This window comes from Ostrea edulis, chromosome 4, assembly GCF_947568905.1.
Source record: "Ostrea edulis chromosome 4, xbOstEdul1.1, whole genome shotgun sequence".
Taxonomy (NCBI): domain Eukaryota; kingdom Metazoa; phylum Mollusca; class Bivalvia; order Ostreida; family Ostreidae; genus Ostrea; species Ostrea edulis.
This window is the reverse complement of record NC_079167.1, coordinates 15,934,420-15,948,177: the sequence shown is the minus strand read 5'-3', so window position 1 is coordinate 15,948,177 and position 13,758 is coordinate 15,934,420. Positions and strand designations below refer to the sequence as shown.

The 13,758-nt window shown below is 36.2% G+C and overlaps 1 protein-coding gene across 1 annotated transcript in view; it reads right to left on the bottom strand.

The window, feature by feature from the left end:
- The window catches only part of LOC125669757 (ciliogenesis and planar polarity effector 1-like), a 68,787-nt gene that overhangs the window by 27,834 nt on the left and 27,195 nt on the right, over positions 1-13,758 (bottom strand). The window contains exons 14-21 of the mRNA XM_048904488.2: positions 11,403-11,477; positions 10,733-10,953; positions 8,980-9,151; positions 4,630-4,855; positions 4,243-4,355; positions 3,475-3,701; positions 2,716-2,883; positions 1,711-1,941 (exon numbers count right to left, since the gene is read on the bottom strand). Coding sequence (XP_048760445.2) covers positions 1,711-1,941; positions 2,716-2,883; positions 3,475-3,701; positions 4,243-4,355; positions 4,630-4,855; positions 8,980-9,151; positions 10,733-10,953; positions 11,403-11,477 — 1,433 coding nt within the window. The remainder of the gene's footprint in view (positions 1-1,710; positions 1,942-2,715; positions 2,884-3,474; positions 3,702-4,242; positions 4,356-4,629; positions 4,856-8,979; positions 9,152-10,732; positions 10,954-11,402; positions 11,478-13,758) is intronic.

Sequence of the window (13,758 nt, the reverse complement as noted above, 5' to 3'; positions counted from 1 at the left end):
TCTCCATACGAGTGAAAAATTCTCGAGTGAGACGTTAAGCAAGATACAATCAATCATACAATTTATGTCCCCCTTATTCCAAAGTTTGAAAAGAAATGGACTGGTAGTTATCAAGAAGTTAAAAATGTTCAATTGCTAACACACGACAATGGACGACAACGAATTGCAATAGGTCACCTGAGTTTACTCAAGAGACCTAAAAATTGACGTTTCCATCAACTGTCGCCCAGAGAAATTAAAGCGTTAATTTTTTGTTAATAGGAATATGCTGAAAGATATCTTTAAACTTTTGCCATAAAACAAACATAACATAATTTGATAAGAGAAACTTTTCACTTAGGTCTGTATCAGGTTACTTAAGAAAGTACAAGGATGGTTAACACAGGCCGTGTCAATGACCACATGCTTCTTTGCCTTTTTTGGGTTTTCAATATTCATATGTTACATTTTTCAACAATAGTAATAAAATATGGTATTGATTTATACATCATATGTTGTGTTTTTCTTACATACAATGTATCTATATTTACTCCTGTTGTTCTGTACCACAGGTACTTGTGGACATGACTTCCACCCCACCCCAATCTGTATTTTTTCAATGATCATATGGTTCATCTATTATGATCAGTGATATGACATACATAAAATGATTTCTGTGTGGGATTTGTTACTTCATTAAAATAACAAGAGGCAACATCATTCACCTGAGTCACCTTGGCCCTGTTCTTGTTTAGCAGTTGTGTTTACCTATATATTTCAATGTAAAACTTTAATCCCCATATTGTGGCCCCTCCCTACTTCCGGGGGCCATAATTTGAAGAAACTTGAATTTGCACAACCTGGGGATGTTTGCATATTGATATGTCTAGTAATTCTGGCCTTGCTGCACTTGGCAAGAGTTTTTCCTATCTTCACATAAAACTTCGACCATTTAATTGGTGTCACCCTGTTTCAGGGGGACATAATTTGATAAAACCTGAACCTGTAGTACCTGAAGATGTTTGCATATCAATATGATTATTATGGCCCTGCTGTATTTGAGAAGAATATTTTTATATCCACGTGTAAAACTTTATTCTCCCATAACTGTGGACCTGCCCTACATCTGGGGACCACAATTTGAAGAAACTTGAATCTGCACTACTCAGCAATAGCTTTAATATTGTATCCAGTTTGACCCTTGATCTTTGACCTTGTGACCTAAAAAATCAATAGGGGGCATTTACTTTATAGGGGTAACCAGTGTATCAAGTTTGATGTCTGTCAAACAAATTGAGCAGACAATATCTTATTATTTCCAGTTTGAGACCTTGTTACCTAAAAATCAATAGGGGACATCTACTTCTTAGGGAAAACCAATGTACCAAGTTTGATGTCTATCAAACAAATTGAGCAGACAATATCTTATTATTTCCACTTTAACCCTTGACCCTGTGACCTGAAAATCTACAAGGGTCATGTACACTCTAAGGACAACTACTGTACCAAGTTTGGTAATTGTCAAGCAAAGGATTCTTAGATATTGAGCAAACTAGTGTATCTAGCCATACATAGGAAGTGGGAACTCCCCCAGTCCAGGAAGGGGGGAACATAGTGCTTTGACCTTGACACATAACAGTGTGACTGGAGCTCTAAGCTCATCCCTGCATTCATTTGAATTATGGTTAGTGTGCCAGGTAACCAACACACTTCCAAATACTGATGTCTTACCCTTAAGTAATCCTGATAATTTACATCATTGAGGTATTTTTCACGGCTCCGCAAATTAAATGAAAGTTTATCTCGAGCATGGAGGAGCCAAAGTAGTGAGCAGAAGTCTCGGAATCCCAGCAGGACCTGCTTCACGGCATCTTCTTCCTGATGGGCTCGCAGCGAAGACTCCGTCTCTTTGAACTGCTGCAAAATTTCAGGAAACTCCAAACATGGACCTTCTGTGGTGGACTGCAAGATGAAAAGATTGATTTTATGGCCCATATGCTTAGGTTTTTTTCTGAAACACATCTTTGAAACAAAACAGATCATTTAAATATCACCAACACACTACTTTAAAAAAAATCACGCATTTATACTTAATCCTAGTAAGTATGTAAACAGTTATATGACATGACGTATGAGATTTCTATTGTAATTATCCTTGAGAAAGCCCCCCCCCCCCCCCCCCCCCCCAATACAGACAACATCATATACAAGTATTTACATTTCTATTGTATTTGCCTTTGGTATCTCTACAAATTGTAATGATAGCCATTTCCTTCTAAATGCATTGCAAGTGTGAACAATGCGTGTATGAATCTTGATAAATATAGTATGTCTATTTCAAAGGCTGGGAATTTTGACAGAAATGAAAGTAGAATGTAAATATTGAAAAAAATTATTTTTGAAAATACATGAGGGTACATGTATGAACTGCAACGCATTATGCCAGCATACTTTTCATGAGGCACCAACACATTCCATGAGGTATGCTGGCGTGAAACATCACAGGTCATCCCCTCATTTATTTTCAAAAAAATGAAATTTATTTCATAAATATTTACTCCCACTCTTTATATAAGTGGATGAATAACCCCGATACCAAGATGAAATTTCTGTTTATTTCCTATTCAATTGTAGTGGGCAAATACCAGTGACATTTCTGCTATCTCATATTCAAGCTTAGTGGGCAAACACCAATACATTTGTGCGTGTACATTCAACACTGAACTCATAACATACCTTAAACTGTGCGGCCCTTTCCTGGATTACGCTGAGTTCCTGTACATACCAGCGTATCACAGGGAGGGAGGTGTGGCCACTATTCAGAACCACAAGGATCAGCTGAATCAGGGACGAGGCTTGAAACCTCAGACCACTCTCTCGCAGAACCTCTGCTGATTTCTTCTCCTGAAATTAAATACACATACCATGTCAAATTCAATAAAAATAAGTAACCAGCTTACTTGGTCAAATTTCCAATCAAGTAAAGATATAGCACATGACAAATAGAACTGTTAAGCATGCAAATGGTGACAAATCACCATGTTAAAGACATAGAGTAGGTGACGTTTCTCAATTATATACGATATTTCATGACTTTTCAGGTACGATTCACTTGCATCCCATATTGTTTGTACAAAAAAAGTTGGGGTATATTACCATGTCTGTTTTAGAGTTAGCATATCCTGATAGTTCCTGGTTGTGGCAAGTAAAAATGCAAAGTCATCTCTTACATATTACAGAAGGTTGTATATATGAAAGTTACTAAGTTACTGTAGCAAAGAAGGGGAAAAACAACTTTGGATCAACTGGAGATCAAACCTGAGACCCCTGCATTACTAGTAAGATGATCCAACCACTGAGCTAGCTAGTCTGATATACAAAGCATAGTAATATTGCTACACCATACAATTTAAACATGTTTCAGAAATCATACAAGAACTCTTCATATTCAGGAGATGTAAAAATACTTGTAGGAAAAACACAAAATGAGTTCACCTGTCCCGTGTCTGCAGGCTGGGGGCAGTAGAGTGGTGGAGAGGGAAGGTAGAAGTCCTGAGGGACTAAGGGGAAGAGCTGAGCCACCGTGTCCATCAAGCGGTGCACCAGGGTTGTCACAAGCCAGGGTACCACCTCCACACCACTCATAATCCCCGCCATCAGAATATCCTCCACTGTTCTGGACAGCTGAACAATGTTTGTTTCATCACTTATTGGAATAAATCCTGGAAAATTGGAATACTGTACTATATAAACTCATTTACTTTCCTTAATGCCAAAATATTTCTCTACACAGGTGAGAATATTGCTCTATACAGGTCAGAATATTGCTCTATACAGGTGAGAATATTGCTCTACACAGGTCAGAATATTGCTCTATACAGGTCAGAATATTGCCCTATACAGGTCAGAATATTGCCCTATACAGGTCAGAATAATGCCCTATACAGGTCAGAATATTGCTCTATCCAGGTCAGAATATTGCTCTATACAGGTCAGAATATTGCCCTATACAGGTCAGAATATTGCTCTATCCAGGTCAGAATATTGCTTTATACAGGTAAGAATATTGCCCTATACAGGTCAGAATATTGCCCTATACAGGTCAGAATATTGCTCAATACAGGTACAGTAGAGGTTGGATGACATTCCCGGAGACTTAAAAAAACAATACAATATCAGACATCTCCACATGTTACACCATCAGTTCATATCCCATTTCCCCATACATAATCACCCCCCCCCCCCCCCCCCCCCCCCACTGACCTGCTGCACTTTTCTGTCCATCCTTTTTGTGGAGGTGGACCAGCGATTCCAGTTTTCTCTGCAGGAGTGAGGCAGGCTCCAGGAATAGAGGAATTGATAATGGCTTCTTCTTCCTTAAATAAAAGATGAACAAACATCTCACTTCCTTAAGACTCAAGTTTTGCATACAATGTACTAGGATGTTAAAAACCAAAGCCTGAGAAGTTAAATAAAAAGGGGGGGGGGGGTAATTCAAATCTGTTTGCAAAGTTACAGAACATCAAATTTTTTTTTTTGGTTTTTGTTTGGTAAGACTAGCAAATTTACTGATTGATGGACAAAACTGAATGCCCCATCCTAAATTCACAAAGTCAGTGACAAAATTTCATTGTATCAATTTTTACTCACTTTTTGTAAACGTGGGGCGCTATACTCCTGTGCTGAGTACAGGCCACAGACAACAAAAATGCCACTTTCCAGTCTCCCATCCTTTCAGCAAACCAGGCTGCCTCACATACCAGTCCACTGAGTAAAAGGTACTCCAGGGTCCGCTCGGTTGTCCACACTCGACTGAGACCCTCCTTGGTTATCAGGGAGTTTATATTGTCATGGTACTTGGGAATAATTCTGCTATCTGTAAAGGAAGGACAGGTTTACTTAGTTGTAACATGTAATTATAATACAATTTATTGCTGTACAATAAATTAGGTTATTTAAGCCAGAATGAATATTGATGGATGTTTATTCCGGAATTTTATTCCGGAGAATTTGTAGTTGCACCGAGGTTTTATTTTTACTGTTATAAACTTCTACTTCCTTTTCAATATTTTCGGGTAGAAGCGAAGGTTTGAAATTCTTGACAAATAATTTTCCCTCCCTCCCTCCCTCCCTTCCACTTCTACTTGTTTGAAAAATTTGCTTCGCCAGTAAGATTTATCATTTCAGAGATTGCGGATGCTTAACATAGCAGGGAATGGCATTCAACATGGTCCTCATGGTGTGCTCAGATGTAACGCTGAATCAATTGATCATCTGGCACGTGAAGGAGTCTTAAATGTCTTGGCGAACTTTGTTGGTCTGCAGTACTTCTTGTGTTTCCCCTGGAGGAATGTGCGTCCAGTTCCTGTTTACTGGTATTTTGTTATGTCCAGTTGACATTGACAGTGAATTTTAATTTCAAGTCTGGTCTTGGGTTGCCGCTAACCGGGATCCAAGTTACCAACATTTTTGTAATTGATATATTTTTGAATGCATATCCATATGATTGATTTATTTACAAGTGTTGTGGTTGAATTTTGATCTTGCAATGAATTAAGGTAGGTAAATACTATTAGAAATTTCTGTCATTCAAAGTTTTTTTTCATTTAAATAACTTTAACAACTCATAAACTAACTAAAAAGCCCATATAAGACATGCCTTTGCAGGTTTATTTTTATACTATGTGCTACAGAGCACATATACCCCCAAATGCAAAATCCAAATTCTAACACAAGAATGCATCATCTCATGTTTTATTAAAAATATGCACCAAAGCACATCATATTAAGCTATAATACATAAAATCCAATAGCTATTCATTTATTGAGAGAATTTTTAAATATATTCAATTGAAAACATACACAATTGCTGTTTAATCTTCTCACATCCTTCAGAAAAAAATCACAGAATATCGCAATTTTGAAACATTCTCAACATCTAAATTGTTTACATGCCAGTTTTTCTTTAAAAATATTTATAATTATATCTAAGGTTAACAAAAAAACATATTTTACCATAGTTGACCAGAGATATTTTGCGAAATGGTCTCTTGAATATGTAAACCCCCATTTTTAAATTTAAGTTTTACAATTATTCTTTGCACACTTTGAAAATAGTAAATTGTAACAGCAAATACAGTCTTAAAATCAAGATTAACAGAATATGACAATATATATATATATATATGTAAAACATACTGAAAATTTTGTCCTACCAGACAATTAGAACACAAGGAGTGTGGGGGGGGGGGGGGGTGCACCCCCACCCCTTCCTTTTCCTCACAATTTTTTTCGTGTGTGTGTTATTTTTTTTTTGTTTGGCTATCAATCATATAATACATAAAAATACATACATGCTATCTCATACTTATAGAAAAAATAAATATAGTGTAACATATATGTACATTCTAGCAACTACAGCTCATGTACAAATAATTTAGGCTTAGATTGCAAGCTATGAGTCTTTTAAGCCTATGAGCCTTTCAATGTAGATATTATATTGCTTTGTACCATTGGAGCTAGTGAGGACTTCACACTATAATTATTCATGGTAAATATATCTAAGATTCACATTTGAATGCTAAATTTGACTCGTACAGTTCTCGTAAACTACAAACATCAAACAAAGAAGTTATAACTGGAACTTTCTAGTCGGTGTTTAAAATTTAAAACCGGATACGTAAAAGCACGGACTTTCCTTAATACAGTTACTGCATTTTAAGGGGGATTGGACTTATACGCAAATTGAATCATTGCCGTCAACCGGAATGTTTAAATTTGCTTGAATTTCTATTTCATGGATTTTTCAATTCAGTAAGGCAATGATGTGTTTTTGTCCTATACCTATTTTGGTGTCAATGCACATATGGCATTTCCATTGTAAATTAGTTGTAATCTACAACAATTATACACATTGCTTAATTGCCAAGACCAAGAATCGCCACAAGGGGGCCCCCGTTGGGGGTAAGCACATCATTTATCTGTATACATAAGGCAAATAAAGTGTGAAACTTGTTACAGTGTATTTATTTAAGAAAGAGGGAAGTAAAGTATTTGGTAAGGGTAAAGGTCATAAGGTTTGTTTGAATTTATGAAGGTCTTTAAATAACTTGTTGATATTAAGAAAATATTAAAAATCTTACTAGAAATCATAATTCCTTAGTGATAGATATACCCTTATATATGAAAATTTCCTTATCATTTTATTTTCACCAATTTGCAATGGAAAATAATTTTGCCCAATTCTAAATTAGCCCAAAGCATTTTTTTTTTTATACGTTAAAGAATGAATAAATCTATGCTTGCCCAGATTCAAATTCAGGCATTTAGAATAAAGACAAAAATAAATCAGGGAAAAAATGTCCCTGCACACCACATTGAGCAAAACAAACTCCACTGTTAAAGATCAATGAACCATAGTTACTTGAAACTTCTATAATTACATGAACACCATGTTACATCACCTTCAATACTAGAGGCTCACAGGCCTCAATAGATACCGAAGTATAACATGCACTACCTGTTTTACAGTACAACCTCATTCTTAACCATGTGAACATGCTTTCTAAAAACAGCCATGCAAGCAAGAGTGAAGAATATTTTTATGATTTACATATATTTTTACCCTCAGGTCTGCCTTGGCACCAGAGCACTTCATTAGCCCAAAAGTGTTACAAATTTCGAAGATCAAGCTATGTCTCCTTGCTTGTCACACATATGCAACCAGACCTTTGAACACGGCCCTATGGATCTCATTACTTTGGTAGAGGCCTCCCTGTTCATTCTAACTAGTATTCACTCTGTTTGTATGTACAGTAAAACTTGTCTAATCTGACATGCTTTAGGAAATAAAGTTTATGTTGGATTAGCCAGGATGTTGGATTGTATAGTGTAAAGAACATAAAAAAATAATTGAAAAATGAAGCTAGGGTCAGAATTCATAGTGTTGTGTAACACATTTTTACTTGATTGACTCATTTGACCTAGACAAGATTCTAGGTGTTCTATTATTAGAACGGTGTTTAGGAGAGTTGAATAGAATGGAAATATAATATCTGTTTAAAGACATTATACATTTTCTGGAAATAGAATTCTCTAGACGTTTGTTTTATTATAAATAGCCTGTAAATTTTGTGGTAATAAGCACTTTACAATATTACAGACTGGGGACTGGACTTAACAGCCGATTTCCACCACTTAATCTCGTGCCAATTCAGCTTGGCGGTAAACAAACATCTTACTTTGACTACTGTAAATTAGCAATTTTTTCAACACTACATTTTTCTGTAAATAATTGTAAATAAATTGTTAAATCTTTGAATTGCTTGTAATTAATTTTTGCTGGTCTTGGGTTTATTCTGACCTATAACAGCAGTGAAATGGAGCACACAGGTGTCAGATTAGAAAGGTCTAACTGCTTGATGTTCAGAAGTAAAGAAAAAGTTTCAAAGAAACAATGCTTTTTCACTATCTAATCTATAGTACCACCATCCTAGCACGAGAGCCCCTGACCAAGGGGTCATGAATCAAACAATTCTCACAGAGGCCTTTCTATACATCATAACTATAAAGACTTTTCCTATACCAATGTACAGTCTACTCCGGATATAATGAAATTCAGGGGACCGACCGGAATTGTTCATTATATCCAAAGTTCAATACAACCAATGCTGAACTACACAAAAATTGCTACTGGGGGATTTATTTTAACTTCAATATAACAGATAATTCAATATAACCGACTTCAATATAAGTGGAGTGGACTGTATCTATATTGTATAATTCATAGAGACCAACACAAGCACTAAATCCAGGACTATGAATTACAAAAAGGTTGAATATGTTCAAATATTAATGCACAACAGATCCAAAATGTACAAATAACGACCAACAAAAACACATTACAATAGGTCACCTTAGTAAATCATGTGACCTAAATTTGGTCTTACTCAAGATATAACTGCAATATATGATTTATAAATTTATCTGCCATGATAATACCTTTAATTCTGGCCCCCAAGTGGATGGATGGAAGGGGTTGGGGACTGTGAGGAGGAAAGATGTACATTGTCTCATTGGTGAAGTATGCAGCCATGAAGCGTGCCATGCTCTGAACCAGCTGTCTTACTCCCCTGTCCCTAATACAGGGAACATGATGTTCTCCTCCATAAGGCTAAACAAAATGTACAAAATTATATCAGTATTTGGCGCTACAGAGTTTTGCAGAAGATTTGAAGAAAAGAAAAGCATGCTGTGCTGAGTGATATCATAGCAAAGAATATGTGAGCATTTGTGAAACAACTACGCCCCTTGCGATAATAGTCATACCAATATCCACTCTCTACACCAATATTCACTCTCTACACCAATATCCCACTCTCTACACCAATATCCCACTCTCTACACCAATATCCCACTTTCTACACCAATATCCACTTTCTACACCAATATCCACTCTCTACACCAATATCCCACTTTCTACACCAATATCCACTCTCTACACCAATATCCCACTCTCTACACCAATACCCCACTTTCTACACCAATATCCCACTTTCCACACCAATATCCACTCTCTACACCAATATCCCACTCTCTACACCAATATCCACTCTCTACACCAATATCCCACTCTCTACACCAATATCCCACTTTTTACACCAATACCCCACTCTCTACACCAATATCCCACTCTCTACACCAATATCCCACTAATGACTATCTACACCGATATCCACTCTCTACACCAATATCCCACTCTCTACACCAACATTCACACTCTACATCAATATCCCACTCTCTTCACCAATATCCCATTCTCTAATTCAATACACATTCTCTAATTCAATGCTCACTCTTTAATTCAATCCCCACTCTCTACACCAATATCCCACTCTCTAATTCAACACCCACTCTCTAATTCAACACCCACTCTCTTCACCAACATCCACTCTCTAATTCAATACCCACTCTCTTCATCAAATCCACTCTCTAATTCAATACCCACTCTCTTCACCAACATCCACTCTCTAATTCAATACCCACTCTCTTCATCAAATCCACTCTCTAATTCAATACCCACTCTCTTCATCAACACACGCTCTCTAAATCAACACACGCTCTCTAAATCAATACACGCTCTCTAATTCAACATCTACTCTCTAATTCAAAACCCACTCTCTAATTAAATACACTCTAATTCAATACACACTCTCTTTACCAACATCCATTCTCTGATTCAATACACACTCTCTAATTCAATACCCACTCTCTAATTTAAAACCCACACTCTTCACCAACATCCACTCTCTAATTCAATACCCACTCTTTTCACCAACATCCACTCCCTAATTCAATACCCACTCTCTAAATCAATACACACTCTCTAAACCAATACACATACTCTCTAAATCAATACACACTTAAAGCAATACACACACTCTCTAAATCAATACACACTTAAAGCAATACACACACTCTCTAAATCAATACACAATTAAAGCAATACATACTCTCTACACCAATATTCATTCTCTATACCGATACACACGTACTGTAAAGGAATACACACTCTTTAAACCAATATTCAACTCTCTAAATCAATACACACACTCTATACTAATACAAACTCTCTAAACCAATATCCACTCTCTACACCAGCATCCATTTCCTTGTCAACATATCTTAAGGTACTTGAGAAACATGACACATTAGTTCCACTTAACATTAATTTTGTTGTTTAGATTCCATCTACCTCTCTCTGCATGGAGTTAAACACAATGGTCATTAGTGGTGGTTTCTCCTGTCCTGGTCCACTTGTGGGTAGTTGGTGGTCCAGAATAGAACTGGAGACATTGCCCTGGACAACAAGAGAGTCCACAAAGTCGACCGATTTTCCCAGCTCACCACGCAATATGTACGTGTACAACACTGAGTGGAGCACCCGGCTGATTCTCTCAGCATCCTCTGCCTTATCTACAATCACAACCACATCCCTAATACAGCATACTTATTTGCTGGAATTCCATTCTAATCTTTAAAAGTAATATCCTTCTTGCACTTTAGGATTGTAAACATGGCACAATGGCTTGAAAATCTAAAATCATGAAAAGCAACTGAATTAAACATGCATTTGTTGGTCGACAGCAGTAAATTCAGTACTCTGCAGTCAAATCTAAAAGAACTTTTTTCTCATGAATGATGATAAAGAAAACCATTCCATTTCATAACACGATATATTGTGATGTATTACAATATCTTCATAAAATATGATGCATCATGCTATATTTTTTCTGCATGATGATACGAAATCTTATGAATATACAATACACGCACACCTGTCATCTGTCATTATTTGTTCAACATCCTGTCATGTTCAGAATCTGTCTTTATTTGTTCCACATGAATGCCACAGATATACACACCTGTCATGTTCTGAATTTCTTTTTTCCACGCATCCACAGCCCGAGTGTGCATTCCATCTAGACTGAGCTTCTCCCCTGTAATCACAAGTTTATTTCAATTGTCTGTATGAGTTATAAAAATATATCATGATAATAACAAATTTCTCATATTCAAAGATTATTGAAACTGTATATATACGCCATGTACATTAACATTCTTTTTTCATAATCACACTTTGTCAAAGCTGCATCCCTTCACACTGAACGTGTAATAATTACCTATACCATCGTCGCAAGCCACGCCTATTGTCTCCGTTTACACTACCGTAATTATCTATACCATCGTCGCAAGCCACGCCTATTGTCTCCGTTTACACTACCGTAATTATCTATACCATCGTCGCAAGCCACGCCTATTGTCTCCGTTTACACTATGGGAAGCACTACCAGACTCAGTAACCGTGGCTAGCAACAATGTACCTATACATGCATAGATAATATGCGGCAGTGGTTTTTGTTGTTGTTGACATTGCTCATTGTTACTGAGTTTGAATAGAAAAGCAAAGGGCTACATCAATTCTTTTTTAACAAAAAGCTTTTTATTTAGCCACTAAAGATCACTTAAATCTACTACTGTTACTACTATGAAATAAATCTCGTAATACTAGTGTTTACATCCCCTATTGCAGCCCCACCTCTGGTTGGACCCCTATTGCAGCCCCACCTCTGGTTGGACCCCTATTGCAGCCCCATCTCTGGTTCGACCCCTATTGCAGCGCCACCTCTGGTTGCAGGAATAATAATTCAAACAAACTCCAATAACACTACTGTGGATTCTTTACTTTATGTGAGCACTTAATATAACGAAATGACTTGTATATATGCGAGCACTTAATATAACGAAATGACTTGTATATATGCGAGCACTTAATATTGCGAAATGACTTGTATATATGCGAGCACTTAATATCGCGAAATGACTTGTATATATGCGAGCACTTAATATTGCGAAATGACTTGTATATATGCGAGCACTTAATATTGCGAAATGACTTGTATATATGCGAGCACTTAATATTGCGAAATGACTTGTATATATGCGAGCACTTAATATTGCGAAATGACTTGTATATATGCGAGCACTTAATATTGCGAAATGACTTGTATATATGCGAGTACTTAATATCGCGAAATGACTCATATACGTCAAATCGCGAGAACATTATTTCGTGAGTGCTCTGTTGATCAAGTGTATTTACACGTATTTTAGCAATATAAAAATAAAAGCGAGTAATTTAATTTCACAATTGATGCTTCTCGCAAAATTATGCAATAATAAATTCCTCGCATACATTTAGGAATTTACAGTATATAAGGGTGAATCCCTTCACAGTATGTATACCTGTCAAATCAAAGCCTTGCTGTACCTTCAGTTGAGATTCTTTTAGATTTTACATATACACATCAATGCAAATTTAAATCAGATTTTTATTTGTATGACCTCTTCTTGACCATTAGGTCATGATTTGAACATCTGAATAAGTTCTAAATTTATATTGCAAAATGAAGCATTCTTGTTAATTCAAAAATTTCTGGCCATGTTGATCTTGATTTTTCTGTGTAAAATTTTGAATTCCTATTGTGTACCTATCCTGATGCTATCTGAACAATCTTGAAATATGATGCTTACATATTAGGACCTTGTTGCTTTAAAAAGATTAATTTTTACCAATTTTGTTTAAATAAATTACATGTACCATCATCCCATGTAACCAACTTCAATGCCACGCATGTATTTAATAATATGACAAACCTTGTTGCTTTGCCTTTGAATTTTTTTTTTCAATCCAAAAACCTTTAAATTTTTCCTTATTAAATGAACTCATCAAAGGTCACTCCTTGACTTATCATATATCAAAGTTTTTGTGAAATCTCTACTGAACAAAGAATAAGGTTTGTCATCTTTCCATTTATCTGAATGAAAAATTGTACATGGTGCAACCTCAGTCACCAAATTGCTTAAAAGTCCAAGTGCATTTCAATTCAAAAAACCTCTCAACCCTGTGTTCTGCAAAACCTGATGCCTGAAAATTCAATTTCATCAGTACTCTGTTTGCTGTTAGAACATAATTTTTCCAAGCCGAGAATTAATTTTATGTACTTTCATCTTGTGAAGAAAGATGAGAGTATGCGAATTTGATGCTTGGAAGTTAAAAAACCACCTGTAAAAATCTGTTCCTTTTCAAGGATAGGCAGGACAGTGACAGGAAAAATTTGTCAATGAATTGTCCTCATGATTGGTAAAATTGTAATATAAAGGACCCTCAGAAAAAATATGTCCATGTGAGGGCTCTTGTCATTGAAGGGAATTACGGGT